Genomic DNA, 14,609 nt, shown 5'->3' with positions numbered 1-14,609 from the left:
AGATGTTCATCATTCCCTCCCCCCCTGACTCCCTTCACCCAGCCCCTACCCACCCCATCACCTCACCACCGTATTGTCTGTGTCCATGAGTTATGCATATGTGCATACAAGGTCTTTGGTTAATCTCTTCCTGCCCTCCCTTCTGAGTGCTGTCAGTCTGTTCCATGCATCCATACCTCTGGTCCTATTTTGTTCATCAGTTTATTTTGTTCATTAGATTCTGCGTATGAGTGAGATCATGTGATACTTATCTTTCTCTGACTGGCTTATTTCACTTAAGCATTATACTCCCCAGGTCCCTCTATGTTGTATCAAAGGTTAAGAGATCCTTTTTTTTTTTTTTTTTTTTTTTTTTTACAGCTGCACAGTATTACATGGTGTAAATGCTTTTTTATCCACTTGTCTACGGATGGGCACTTGGGCTGTTTCCAGATCTTAGCTATTGTAAATAATGCTGCAGTAAACATAGGGGTGTATATATTCTTTCTAATTAGTGTTTTGGGTTTCTTTGGATATATACCCAGAAGTGGAGTCACTGGGTCATAAGGCAGTTCCATTTTTAATTTTTGAGGAAACTCCATACTGTTCTCCACAGTGGCTGCACCAGGCTGCATTCCCACCAGCAGTGCACTAGGGTTCCCTTTTCTCCACATCCTCGCCAGCACTTGTTGTTTGTTGATTTATTGCTGGTAACCATTCTGACAGGTGTGAGATGGTACCTCATTGTCGTTTTAAATTGCATCTCTCAGGTGATTAGTGATGCTGAGGATTTTTTTCATATGTCTCTTGGCCTTCTGCATGTCCACTTTGGAGAAGCGTCTATTCAGGTCCTTTGCTAATATTTTAATTGGATTGTTTGTCTTCCTTCTGTTAAGTTGTATGAGTTCCTTATATATTTTGGATATTAACCCTTTATCAGATGTACCATTGCCAAATATGTTCTCCCATACAGTGGGCTCCCTTTGCATTTTATTGATGGATTCTTTATATATATATTATTGATTTTTTACAGAGAGGAAGAGAGAGGGATAGATAGAGAATTAGAAACATCGATGAGAGAGAAACATAGATCAGCGGCCTCTTGCACACCCCCTACTGGGGATGTGCCCGCAACCAAGGTACATGCCCTTGGCCAGAATAGAACCTGGGACCCTTCAGTCCGCAGGCTGACGCTCTATCCACTGAGCCAAACCAGTTTCGGCTACTGATGGATTCTTTTGCTGTGCATTTTATTTTGATGTAGTCTTATTTGTGTATTTTTCCTTTGCCCTAGGAGATGTATCAGTGAAAATTCTGCTACGTGAGAAGTCTGAGATTTTGTTGCCTATGGGTTCTTCTAGGATTTTTATGGTTTCATAACTTACATTTAAGTCTTTTACCCATTTTGAGTTTATTCTGTGTGGTGTCAGTTGGTCACAAGTGCCATGAAGAGACAAAGAGGCCATGGACGTCTCCTGCGGTCACTAGGAAGCGTCTTGGCTGTGTCATCCCATCAGCACAGTGTCTGACACACAGCAGCTGCTCAGTAACACACACTGAGTGAGTAGATGAGCAAGTCCAAATGACACGGACAGGGCTTGGGGTCCAGTTCCAGACATGAACCTGCACACAAGGACGTGATTGCTGGAGGGCCTGTGTGGTTGTCCAGCGCCTGGCCTGGTGGTTCACCTGCCTCCTGGGGCCTCTTCACGTCCATTCTGAGTCTCTGGCGGGGTGTGGGCTGAAGCCACTGGGCCTGGGGGGCTGGGGAGGCCTGACGCACGGGCAGGGTGGGCCCCAGGCCCAGTGAAGAGGCCTGTGCTCTCAGGTCTGTGGACCAGGCTCTGGACTCTGCTGCTTTCACCTCTCTCCTGGTTTCTCAGGGCTCTTGTTCCCCTGCCCCCCACGTGGCCTCGGTTTTCCTGACATTCAAGGATCTTGGGGAGAGCCCGGAGCCCCAGTGACAAATGGCTGGGCAGGGGAGCCACACTGGTGTGTGCCTCCGAGCCCACATGTTGTGGGGCGGGGCCGGGACTATCCCTTCCAGGCCGCATCAGGGGCCGCACAGGTGAGTGGAGAAGAGCGGTTTGGGGTCCAGAAAGAGCGAGACCTTTCTCAACAGGAGCTGCGGGTGGGCAGGAGAGCGAGGAGACGGGAAGAGCAGCCACCAAAATCAGACCCACAGAGGGGCCCGGAGAGAGCTCCAAGGCGGCAGAGACGCTGCGCTCCCTGTTCCCTGACTACAGAGTGACGCCTGTTCCCTGGAGAGACCAGCGCACAGGGAGGGCTGTGGTCGGCCAGGGCCACTGAGAGCAAAGGAAGTCCTGGGGTCCCCAGGCCGTGGGGCGGTGCTCCAGCCGGTGTCAGGGGCCGGCCAGGACCCAGGGCTGACCGGTGGCTCTGATCCCGCCCAGCGACGGTGCAAGGCTGGCAGAGAGGCGGGCCTGTGTTGGAGTCAGCCCCTCCCGGTCTCTCTGAGCTGCTCCATAGAAGGGTGAGGCTGGGGGGGGGGGGGGGGCTGAGGGGCTGGGGGGTAGGGGGACAGGGTGAGAGGCCTGCACAGGGTGCTCAGAGGACTTGGGGTCATGTCCAAGGATGAGGAGGCTTCCTAGGCCACATGTGAGTGGAGGTGAGGGCATGGGTGGACTTGGAACTTCTCGAGCAAAGGGCTTCAGGCTTTGGGGATCCCCTGTCCCCTCCACCCCCAAACCCCTCTACACCCCCCTCCCCAAGCAACGGCACCGCTGCAGCCCTTCTCCTTTCCTGCTGGCCCAGTCCAGTGGGGAGATGTCCTGAGCCCACTATTCCCAGCTCCATGCAAACCTGGGCTTGGGCTCAAGGTGTCCTTGGCCACACTGGCTGTCTTGCCCCCTTCCCAGCCTCTACTGAGCACAGGGGGCGGGGCCTGTGTGGGGGCTGCTACTCGCTGCATCCTCAGCCTCTCAGCTTCCACCCTTTCTGAGTCTGGGCTCCTCTCTCTTCTCACCGTGTTTCCTAGTCCCTCATGGGTGGGGTGGCAAATGTTGAGTGAAGGTCGCTCCTTGATAAACCAAGTTGAGGCTGTGGCAGGGGCACACCTCCAGGCGCGGAGCCCGCTGCCTTCCTGGCCGCCTTCACCTGTGGGGGTGCACCGCTCAGGCCGCAGTTTCCCTCCTGGCCCCAGTCTAGGGCCCAAGACGAGCCCGTGTGAGCGCTGGAGTGAGGCCAGGGTGTCCTGTCTCCTGTCCCCGCAGCGGTTGGCACGGGGCATGGCCTAGAAGAGCGTGCCAGGCAGCTGCCGCCTCCCCCCCGGGTGCAGAATGGTGAACTGGCCTCAGCCTGTGTGCACGCCCTGAGCTGCATGTGTGTGGCCTGATTTCTGCATCTGCAACAGTCAGGTCCTGGTGCCAAGGACCCAGCTGCTGTTCTGAGGACCCCTCCCCGGACTGTACATCCCCCCCCCCCCCCTGCGCTCTGCCCTTCCTGCCTCACCAGGCCTCCCTGGAGCCCTGCGCTGCCCCCCACTCCCATCTCCCCAGCTCCTGTTGCTTCTCCCTGCAGCGCTGATTCAGGAGGAACACGTGGGCGCCGGGTGGGGACTGCGTTAGTGTCACAGCCCAGGTGCCACGGGCGCCGCAGGGAACGCACGGGCCGCTCCTGCAGGATGTGCTGGCCGGGCAGATGCCTAAGCCTGCCCCTGTCCCACAGCAGAGGCGCAGGCCTCCTTCTCAAGCTTCTGGGAGTCTAAATAAACCTTTTTTTAATGTTGGCGACTAAGCAGCATGGACTGCTGTCTGACTAGGGCATGCTGGTGGGTAACTCAGGGAGCACCCTGGCCCCTCCCACACACCCAGCCGTCCTGACAGCACCCTAGATACAGTGATGGCGAACCTATGACATGCGGGTCAGCACTGACACGCGTGGCCATTTCTGATGACAGGCGGCTGCTGAGGCGGCCGCGTGCCGAGGATGAAACATTTGCAGCTCCTGAGGATGAAACATTTGCGAAATAATCTTTTTCCTCAAAGTGACACACTACCCGAGTTATGCTCAGTTTTTTGGCGAAGTTTGACACACCAAGCTCACAAGGTTGCCCATCACTGCCCTAGAAGCTGGGAAACGCACCCAGATCACAATGTAATCAGTGGTGTCTGAATGCTGGCAGCCAGGTTGCGGGTACCCGGGCTCTACCTCAGCTTCTGAGTGCTCTGAGCTGTTTCAATGAGCAGCTCCCCTGTGCACGTCATCCTATTTGAGCCTCACAATAGCCTGTGGAACCATATTAACATTTATGTCAGGGTCAGGAGAAATGGCTTCCCAGAGCCTCGGCCTGGGGGTCGGGGCGGGTGGTGGCTATGACTCACATTCAAGGCCTGCCCCCTCCCACTCCTGTTGTGCAGCCTGGCGTCTCAAGGTCCTGTGTCCTGTGCCGTGCCAGCATGGCCAAGGGTAAGCCTGAGGAGGGGCGGTGAAGGATTGAAGAAAAGACAGACAAGAGAATACAGCTGGGGCTTGGTAGATCTCCCATGCCTGGATGAGGACACAAAAGACCCAGCCTGCAAGCCAATGCTTTATTTTATAGTCTGGTTACTACAAAGGTAGATTAACATGTATACAGATGCTTTGGCAGCACTTGCTGCACCTCCTACCTAGGAAGGAATTAGGGAGGCTACAAGGTCAGGCTTAATTATGCTAGGAGAGCTCTGCCCTCCAGGCTGGGACTTGTTTGTGACCCTGCCACAGGTCAGCCCAAGGCTTGACCCTAGAGCCGCTCCCTACAGTGTCCGGCCCAGGGCTGGGCTCATGGCTGTTAGGACTGGAGGATGCATGTCTAGAGCTTGGCTCTGAGACTGCTGGTTAGGACCCACGGGCAGCACCCAGCCCGGGCTCCGTCCAGGCGGCGGGGGGCCTGGTCAGCGCAGCACCCGAGCAGCTCGCTGGGCAGAGTCCCACCCACTTCGCTGCAGGGACAGGTGCTGCCAGATTCCACTGCCCAGGGCGTAGTTCACAGCGTTGACTGTGGGCACCATTTTGGCAATGAGAGCGGGCACCTGTTGTGGCAAAAACACCCAGGAAAGAAGTCACAAAGCCTCTGCCCCTCTCCCCAGTCCCACCTGGTGATCCCCCCACCCCCCGAGGCCCCATCACTTGTCCTGCAGCTCTGTCCTCCCTGACTAGCTGTCCATGTGTCTTGTCTGGGAGCACACGGCTCTGGGCACAGCCTCATCCCCTGGACCCAGAGGCACGTCCCCTCTGGACGTCTGCCCTGTCACCTCACCTGAGGCTTAGGCAGCATCAAGCAGCCGCCCATGTGGCCTGGGCGACAAGCACAGTCCCAGTGAATTCTGGGTATTCAAAGGAAGAGAGACTATCATGGAGGCAGGAAAGCAAGAGAGAGACAAAAGTGGAGTGAGCCCAGGCGCTGGCACTGGGGGGCCCTTACCAACTGCAGCCTGGGGGGCATGAGGGCCGTGCCCGCGAGGGCTGCACAGAGATGCAGGAGGGCATAGGGGCCCCAGCCGAGCAGCAGTGTCCTGGCTGGCAGAGTGGTGTTCACCTGGGGAGAAATGGGCACGGGAGGAGGCATGACTGCCCTGACAGCTGGCAGCCCAGGCAGCCAGGGACCGTGTGGGCACACACAAGCTGGCACGTGGCCAGGCTGCAGGAAGGCGCTGAGCTTGTGGGGGAACTTGGGATCCCAGGGGCCCTTCTGCCATTTCAGATGCACAACCTCAGCCTGTCATGTAAGCTTGCTTGGCCTCAGTTGCCTTGTCTGTAAAATGGCCAGATTCTACCAGACTGGCCTGTCTGGTCGAACCCAGGCTCCCTGAGTGTGTCTGTGTGCACAAGGGTCCCTGTGCACAGCCCTCACACCTCAGCCTGGGAACCAGCTCTCCTGCAGCTGCAGCCGCAGCCGCGGGTCCGGGCTCAGAGGGGCCACTTCCCACGGGGAGACACAACCAGGCAGGCGGTGTGTGCCACCTGGGACCGCAGGGGCTTCTCGCTTGCGACCTAACTGTAAAGGAAGTTGCCATGCTCTCTTCTCACGTGCGCTCCGGCGAGGACTTCTGAGCCTAAACCTCAGTGTCTGTTTCTCCAGACTGTGTGTTCCTTTCACAGGACTAAGCGTGCGGCCGGTCCGGCCAGGGCCAGTGCGCGGCGCCCGCTGATGTTGTCAGCCTCATGGTTTCAAGTCAACTCGGCAATGGCACTGGCCTGCAGGCGACCAGCCGGGGAGCAGCGCCTGGAACCTGAACGCAGTTCCCGTCCCAGCACAGCCTGGCCCGCCTGCTGTGGCTCAGGGCCCGCCTGCAGCTCACAGGGGGTGCAGCTTCCCCCTTCCAAGGAAAGCACCCATAGACAGTGTCTCCGCAGCCGGCTTCCTTTCCGGCGCCCTGACCAGCCACGCGGTCCGCTGCTCCTTGGGCGGCTGGTGATGAGGGGCTCAGCCAGCCCCTCTCAGCCTCAGCGTCCTAGTCTGGGACCTGGGGACAATGAAACCGTTCTTCCTCTAAGTAGTTGCAAAGATGATGTGGCATAATTCACATCAAGTACTATTAATATCTAGATTTTAAAAAACCTGTGGTGCTTGTTCTGACTCATCCGCTGAAGATTATCCAGGTGACAAAGTTAAAACAAAATTGTGGCAAGAAAACATCCTGTCGAGTTCAGAAGCGGCCGAGGGCACGCGTGCACGCTGCGGGGAAGGCCTGTGCCTGTGACGAGGCTCACCCGCCACGCCGCTGCAGCAGCTTTAAAAAGCATGCACTTTTGTGCCGACCCTCCCGGCCTTGAGAAGAAAGAACCATAACCGTGTGGACGAGGTCGGGCAGCCCCGGCTGTGGCCTGGCCCTGCCCCAGGGTCGTGGCGCCTGATCCCAGCACCCACAGGAGGGCGCTCTCGCCCTCCCCTGCGACAGCTGCATTGCTCCTGATTGTGGAAAACACAGGCACCCCACTGCGTCTGCCATCCTTCCTGCTCCGAGTCCCTGAGCAGCGCGGAGTCCTCTGCTCCAGGGTTAGGCCTTACCTGGGGGGGCCCGGTCCGCCCGAGTTTTTGTTCCATGAGCCGATAGGACGTGAGTGTGATGAAGAGGGGCAGGAGGAAGTTGAAAAAGGCCATGACGAAGAGGAAACTGGTGGAGTTTCTGCAGACAGAGGGGAGCGGGAGGCTGTCTCTCAAGGGAGAGGGCTCCCCGAGTCCCTCCGCCTCGCCTCTGCTCCAGGCAGTCGCATGCGGGGATCTGCTCCCACGGGATGCGAGCTCAGAGTGTGGCCACTCCCGTCCTGGCTGCACTCCCCTCAGAGCCAGGAAGCCACCGGGGCCTCCTAGACGTGCCCGAAGGAGCCAAGGAGCTGGGTGAGGTTCCTCCTTCACTAGCTGTTGCCCATCCAGGTGCCCAGCTTGGCATGTGCCCCCAGCATGGGAGTGGGCACTTCTGTTTGGAAACCATGTTTACCAGATGGAGATGCCAATGGACCAAGAGGAAGGAGCATTCCAGGAGTATTCCTGGCACAGGGGTTTGGAAGGGGCCTGTGGATGGCAGAGACTGGGCACTGTGTCACTGAAGAAATTGCTGTGGTCGTGGGAGGTGCAAGGGCTGATCCTTCATTAAGAAGATACCATGTTGCCGGCCAATGTTGAGTGTTGACCTATGAACCAGGAGGTCACGGTTCAATTTCCTGTCAGGGCACATGCCTGGGTTGTGGGCTCCATCCCCAGTAGGGGACGTGCAGGAGGCAGCCAATCAATGATTCTCTCTCATCATTGATGTTTCCATCTCCCTCTCTCTCTCTGAAATCAATAAAAATATATATATTTTAAAGAAGGTACCATGTCACCTTGGTGCTGTCCACTAAGGGCAGGTGGGGGGAAGGGTGCCAGAAGGACGGGCATAGAAGGGAAATGCATGGCAGGTGCTGGGAGGACCCAGGGTTCTCCAGTGGGTTTCATCAGGGGCAGATGCTTCACGAGCAAATGTGAGTAAACATCTAAAGCAGCGAATGCAACGCGGTTCTGGTGGAAGTGAGTGGGGAGCTGAGCCCATGTGGCCCCTCCTCTCAGTCCTGGTCTCCCAGGAGTCCGGGGGCGGGGGGGGGGGGGGAGGACGGGCATTAGACATGGGCTCCTTGACAGTGGCTTGAGACTGTCTCTGCTCTGTCTCTCCAGGGCTGGCCCAGGCCTGGCCTGCCACAGAGGCGCAGGGGATTTAGAGACCTGAGCACGGTGCCAAGGAGGTTCCTCCCAAAGCAAAGACCGTGACATTCCCTGAATCCATCCAACCCAAGGGCAGGACTCCCCTTAGAAAGCATGCAAGTTGCAGCTCTGATGGCTGACTGCTGAGAGGGCCAAGGGGTCCTGGGCTCAGCAGCTGTTACCACCAACCAGGCCAGTGCTCGCAGCCGCCGCTGCCGGGCCCCCCTCTGCCCTCACACTGCAACCGTCATCACTCGGCTGCTCAGAGAGGGCTGCCCTGCCCATCATCAGCCTGCAAGTGGGCCTCACAGCTAAGGAGTCAGGACTGCCTGGCCAATGCTGATGCCTCCCTTTTGGATTTTCAACTTTGACATTGCTGTCACAGGGCTCAAGGCCAGGGTTCTCCCGGAAGGGCGCCTCCCGCCTCACCTGTCCCCCCTGGGGTAGCCCAGGCTGCAGCAGGTCCCCAGGGGCTCGTAGTCATAGTGGCCCCAGCCCAGGAGGGGCAGTGCTGCCCAGAAGGCCGAAGACAGCCACACGAAGAGCACCAAGGAGACGGCCGTGCTCCATGCCAATCGGCTGCCTGCAGGGAGGAGGAGGGTGGTGGAGAGGAGCTGACGGGAGAACAGTGGGCTTCGTGGTCGGGCACAATGACCGGAACCCTGCCTCCAATCCCCAACAGCTCAGGCAGGAGGAGAGCTCGGAGTCTCACTTTTCCTTCCACAAAATAGGAAAGGCGGTTCCTGCATCAGAGGGCTGTTATGGAGAATAAAGAGGTCACAGACACTCCATACTCTCTTTCTCCGAGGACAGAGAACGGAGGGGTGGCAAAAAGAAGGAGTGCTTCCCAAAGCTGAGTTAGGAAAGACACATGGGCAGGGACCCTGGGGGGTGGGGGGTGGGCATTGGCGGAGGGAAGTGGAACCTAGACTTAGCGCCTCCCGCTCTCGCTCAGAAGCAGAAATCTGCTTGCGACTCAGGAGCTCTGGGCGTGGGGTTTGGGCATCTCGGTGCCACGGGGGGAGGCCAGTTCCTGACAGTGGTTTTGGTCCCAGTGGCCTGACCTCCTCCACCGATAGCCCTCACATCCTCACCAGCCCTTCCCATCCAGGCTTCCTCCTGGATCTTGCTCCAGAATGCCTTCCCCAGATGCCTTCTCTGTCTATAGTTCATGTTCCTTTGTAGACAGGACTCCAGGTGGATCAGCAGAGAAGAGCAGGTCTACAAACCCCCTCTCCTGACACTGATTTCATTTCACGGCCCCAGATGGAGTTGGCGTGGATATGTCCGCTTCTATGAACTAAATCTTATGGTCCCCATCCAAAAGTCATACCATGGAGCCCCATCACCAGGTGGACTTTGGGAGGCACTTAGGTCCTGAGAGTGGAGCCTCCGTGATGGATTAGTGCCCTTCTATGAAGAGACAAGGCCCAGCCGGCATGGCTCTATGAACCAGGAGGCCACAGATTGATTCCCAGTCAGGGCACAGGCCTGGGTTGCGGGCTCAATCGCCAGTAGGGGGCGTGCAGGAGGCAGCTGATGGATGATTCTCATCATTGATGTTTCTCTCTCTCTCTTCCTTTCCCTTCCTCTCTGAAATCAATAAAAATACATTTTAAAAAAAGAAGAGATAAGAGAGAGATGATCTCTTTCTCCTCCATGTAGGGACACAGCAAGAGGCAGCACCTGCAAACCAGGAAGAGAGCTCTCCTCAAAACCCAGCTGTGCTGACACCTGACCTTGGACTTCTAGAACAAGATAGAACTCTCTGTGGCTGAAGCCCCGTCTGTGGTGTTTCCTAGCTGGCCAAGACCCCACAGCAATCACAGGGGCACCAGGACTCAGAGACGTCTTGCCCATGTGTTGCATTAGCCTTTTTGGCTTTGGAAACAGATGACCAAGGTGCATAACTGAGGTCACCTTGGAGGGAGTCTGCGCTCAGCCCCTTCGGCCCCTGTCCCTCCCTGCCTGGCGCTGCACACACCCTGTGGGAACAGGTGGGGCCTTGGTCTAGGCCCCGGCACCGGCTCACGGCCGTGTTGAGACAGAGAGGCCTGTTGCTCTCTGAGGTGTGGGTGTGTGTGCACATGTGTGTGTGATGGTTGAGGGAGTGTGCGGGGCGGGGCTGGGATGGTGGTGGCAGAGGAGCTACAAGGCCAGATGGGACAGGAGGGGCTGGGCTGCAGAACAGAGGCAATGTTTTGGCAGAAGAGAGGCATGTGACTTGGCCAAGGGTCAAGGGTGTGTGCGTGTGTTTGTGGCAAGGGCAGATCTGTGATTCCAAAGGGGCCGTGCCCAGGGCTCCAGGCCACGCTGACCACGTACCCCACAGAACCTCCATTGCTCCAAACGTGGAGACCGGGCGCAAGGGAGAGGCCACCTCTGAAGGCACGCAGGCCAGGCCGACTCCCAGGGCCGCCCCATCAGCTGTGGCCTAGACGGCGCCCTCACTTCTCTGAGCCTCTGCTTCCCAGTCTGCGAGCTGGGCGTTTGCTGTAGGGTTTGCTGAGCCACTGCTCACCGAAGCGGGTTTGTGTGCTGTAAGGTGAATGGGATTCTAGAGAGCCTCTGGGTGAACATGGGTTGTATATTAGTGTGTATTAAAGTTATAAGAACATTAAAGCTGTGAGGTCACAGATATTGTTTAGAACAAGAATAAAGCAGGTGTTTAGAATTTTAAAAGTGGCTCGCTTCTAAGGAAGAAATACCAAGTAAATGAAGCAGGTGGTACACTCACATGGCCAATTGAGAAGATGGCACTTGACAATATGGCCTGGGAAATGGAGAGCTCGACTAGTTTTCATGAAGCTCTGGCATGGCACAGGCTCCGTGGAAGTGTGAGGTGTGGGATTACATGCCCAGCCACACACACACCTACATATCACCTCTCTACTCCCCAGCAGTGCCTGTCATCAAGGACATTTTCTGTATCCATGATCTGATTTGATTTTCAGGATAAAACTGAGACTGGTTACAAAAACCATTTGGCAGAAGAGGAGACTAAGGTTCAGAGAGGACCCCTGACTTGCCTGAAGCTACAGCAAGGGCACAGACAGCCTGCCCAGCACATGCAGTCTTCCTCCTTGTCTGGTGCCCGCACCCCACCCGCGTGGACCCTTAACCCCCGCCCCTTGAATGGGAAACACTGAGCAGATTTCCATCCTGATCACCCTCACTGCCTGGGGGTCCCTCCTCCTGGAAGCCCCAAACACGTACGGGTGCAGTAGTGATGGTAGCGCCCCCAGGCGACGGCCGCGCTGCTGCAGATGCTGGCCAGTGCGGCTGCAAAGCCCTGGAAGCCGTGAGCCTGGCAGCCATCGGAGCCATAGGGCCAACGCCTGCGGAGACATGGGCACGGTGACCCTCCCTTGGCCTCTGCACCCCACATCTGCCCAGGAGTAGCATGGAGGCACCTTCCTTGACGTCAGCCCAGCTCCTCAGATGAAGCCGGTATGATCTGTGTTTCCTATGAGGTCCCTGGTGGTGGCGGGGGGCGGGGGGGGGGGGGGGGGAGAGGGAGGCTGTGCAGGCTCAGGCTCAGCCCCACGGCTGGAACAAAGGTCTCTGTGTGATCAGGTGCCTCCATTACAGTAAACGGAACACCCTGGTCAGAAAGAGAGCTCATACCTTTATTCCATAGATGGGGACACTAAGGCTCAGAGAAGGCAAGGTGCTGAGCCAAGGCCACAGAGCCGATGAAGGCAAAGTCAGAGGGAAACCCCAGGCCTCCCAGCTCGTGGCCTCATGAGCCAAACAAGGGTAGAGCTTCAGCAGAAGCAGGCGGAACCCTCACTGGCTCGGACCCAGGCCATTCGCACCAGGGGGCGCCAGCCTCCACCTGCAGGCGCCAGGGCTCAGTCCCCCTAAAGGGAATGATCTTGGAAACACCCCCAGGGCCGAATGGGAAGACCGGGAGGGCCTGGAGGAGGTCTCAGACCCTGTGAAGTCCTGTTTGCTTTCACAAACGTAACTAGGGCTTCCCAGGGACCAGCGATTGTGTGAAGTTATTCACACATAATAACACGTACTTCCAACCACCACATGAGTTAGGCAGTAAGACCCGGTTCAGAGAGGAAGCCAAGAGGTGAGGAAGAATGCAGCCAAGATTCAAGCGTGGGAGCGGGCGGCCTGCTCTCCCCGACGGGGCCGCTGTGGTCGGGCCGGAGCTCCTGTGCTCCAAGAACTGGTGTGGGGCTGTGGGGTCTGGGGTTGGATCTAGCCTAGCTCAGCCTGCCTCCCCCCGCCCCCCGCCCCCGTCAGTTTTCTGTTGGTAAGAGAATGCTCAGTGCTGAGAGGTCAGGCGGGGGGCAGGACCCAGAGGTCAGGGCCCAGGGAGCGGTACCGGAGGAGGCTGGCTGTGGCTCCGGTGAGGGCGTTCAGGCTGACCCCACTGTCCGCCAGGGCCAGGCTCAGCACCAGCAGGTGGCTCGGGGTCCGGAGCTCCGGGCTCGTGCAGAAGGAGAGGATGGTCAGGCTATTGAGGCTGAGGCCGGCGAGAGCTGAAAGGAAGGCAGGGGCTGCAGAGGGGCTGGGGAGGCCGGTCTAGCCAGAACCGGAGTGTGGGCTGGGCGGAGCCTAAACAACCCTCTACCTGCCGCCCCCCCCCCCCCCCCAAGCCCTCACACTCAGCAAGGCTCTGCGTGAAGCTCGTCCAACACCCCCAGGAGGCTGGCCTCACAGCTGAAGCCACGCGGGCGCCCTGCTCGCCACACTGCAGCCTGAGGAGAAGACAGCCAGGAAGGAGCCCGGGCGCCCCGCCCCGCCGAGCAGCCAGCCTCCCGGACAGCTGGCGCCTTGCTGGTCCCCTCGTGGTCTCCACTGGGCGCGTCCTCCTGCCTCGGGGACTACCAGCTAACCTCCCCTGCGCCGCGGTGCCTCTGGGAGTGGAGCGCAGGTTTCTCCAGTCCCAGCGCCACCTCCACGCGCAGGGAGCCCCCAGGGAGCGCTGGCGGAGGGGAGGCTGCTGGGTGGTCGGGCAGGCAGACCTGACTTGAAGTTCAGCTGCTCACTCCCTACCCACGCTGAGCCCAGCTTCCCCATCTAAGTGAGAAATGGGGAAGCATCCTGCCTTCAAAACTGAGCATTTCCTAGGGAGACAGGGTGAGAGACAGCCTTCTGGAAAGCAGAGCAGCGTGTGCAAAGACGTGCCGTGGGGCAATGTCCAGGCATGTTCAGGGCACAGGGGAGCTGGCCGGCAGCTTCCCAGGAGAGGAAGCGTGGCCGGGCCACCAGGACCACCCCGCGGCTGCGCCCGCTCCACTGGCGACTCTCACTGGGTGAGAAAATGTGCGGGTTGTTTCTGACCAAGGGCTCATCCCCATCGGCCTTGTCTTGGGCTGGCCCGCAGGCCCAGCTCTGGCCTCAGCGAGATCGTGGGGATTCTGGGTTGAGGCTGGCACCTCATGGACCCCGTCGCCCAGGCATGGAAATGCTTAGCGCCGAGAGAAGGAGGTGGTGGCAGGAATGGGGTGCGGAGAGGTGTCTGTCTCAGCTGGTGCTTTATACCCTTGATCCCTTCATCCCCACACACCTGGGAGGCCAGGGCACCGAGGGCCAGAGCTCAAGGGACTCGGTTGCGGGCGCGGGTGGCAGTACTGTCTCCAGCGCCTACCGGCCCGATCATACACAGATCCTCAGAGTCTCAGCGAGCAGAGTGCAGTTTCCGTGCGGGAGGGCAGTGCAAAGGCTTGCAGGTGGTGCTGGGCTGCGCTCTGCTCTGGGAGGTGCCCCCTCTCAGAGGCCCTCCTGCCTGACCCTCTCCTGGCTCCTCCTTCTCGGCTCCCCAGTGCAGCCACCAAAAGCCCCCGGGGACCAGCACAGAGGGGTTGGGGACCTCTCCTCGCCAGCCTCAGAACCACAGCCCGACTCTGGGCCACCACTGGGCCTCGCCCCGCCCTGGGCCGCCTGCTCACCTTCCACCAGCAGCACCACCCCCACAGCCAGCACCTCCAGCTCCCCAAAGCCTGTGGGCAGTGACCCGGCCTCTGCCATCTCGCTTCCTCCCCTGGCCCAGCGCTTCTCTGGCTCCTGAAAACCCCTCCCTTTTAAAGGGCCAGCGGACACACGAGGGCCCCTGGGGGGATTATGCTGGACCTTGGGCTCCTTCTTGCTGCCCCTCCTCCCACAGTGTCCTCTGGGCCAGAGCAGAGCACAGGGCAGCCTTTGTGAAACACGTGGAGCCGCTGATCCACCAGCCCAGCAGGGGGATTAGGACCGGACTCCCGGCTGAGCTGAGCGGCTGAGATGAATTAGAAGAGTTGCATAACCAGGGAGGGAGGGGAGCTAAAAGAGGGGTTTGAAGCTGCAGCTGTGCCTGAGAACTGGTTAGGAGCCAGGTCCTGGCATGTTTTTGGTGCTGACAAGCTGAGCGCCTGAGCATGTGTGTGCACATATGTGTCCACGTGATCACATGCGTGTACTCACAAGTGGGGAAAGGATGATGGCTAGGAAGCCA

General features: G+C 58.5%; 1 protein-coding gene across 1 annotated transcript; it reads right to left on the bottom strand.

The window, feature by feature from the left end:
* Window positions 1–4,871: 4,871 nt before the first annotated feature.
* RGR (retinal G protein coupled receptor) lies at window positions 4,872–14,146 on the bottom strand (the record flags this gene model as incomplete). Its single annotated transcript, XM_079793945.1, has 7 exons — window positions 4,872–5,009; window positions 5,402–5,515; window positions 6,989–7,106; window positions 8,585–8,734; window positions 11,368–11,493; window positions 12,498–12,654; window positions 14,068–14,146. 7 exons carry the CDS (start codon window positions 14,144–14,146, stop codon window positions 4,872–4,874), a joined length of 882 nt encoding a protein of 293 aa, XP_079650071.1.
* Between the last annotated feature and the right edge of the window lie 463 nt (window positions 14,147–14,609).

The sequence above is a fragment of the Cnephaeus nilssonii genome (assembly GCF_951640355.1).
Source record: "Cnephaeus nilssonii genome assembly, chromosome: 16".
Classification (NCBI taxonomy): Eukaryota; Metazoa; Chordata; class Mammalia; order Chiroptera; family Vespertilionidae; genus Cnephaeus; species Cnephaeus nilssonii.
This window is presented reverse-complemented; position numbering and strand designations above follow the sequence as displayed.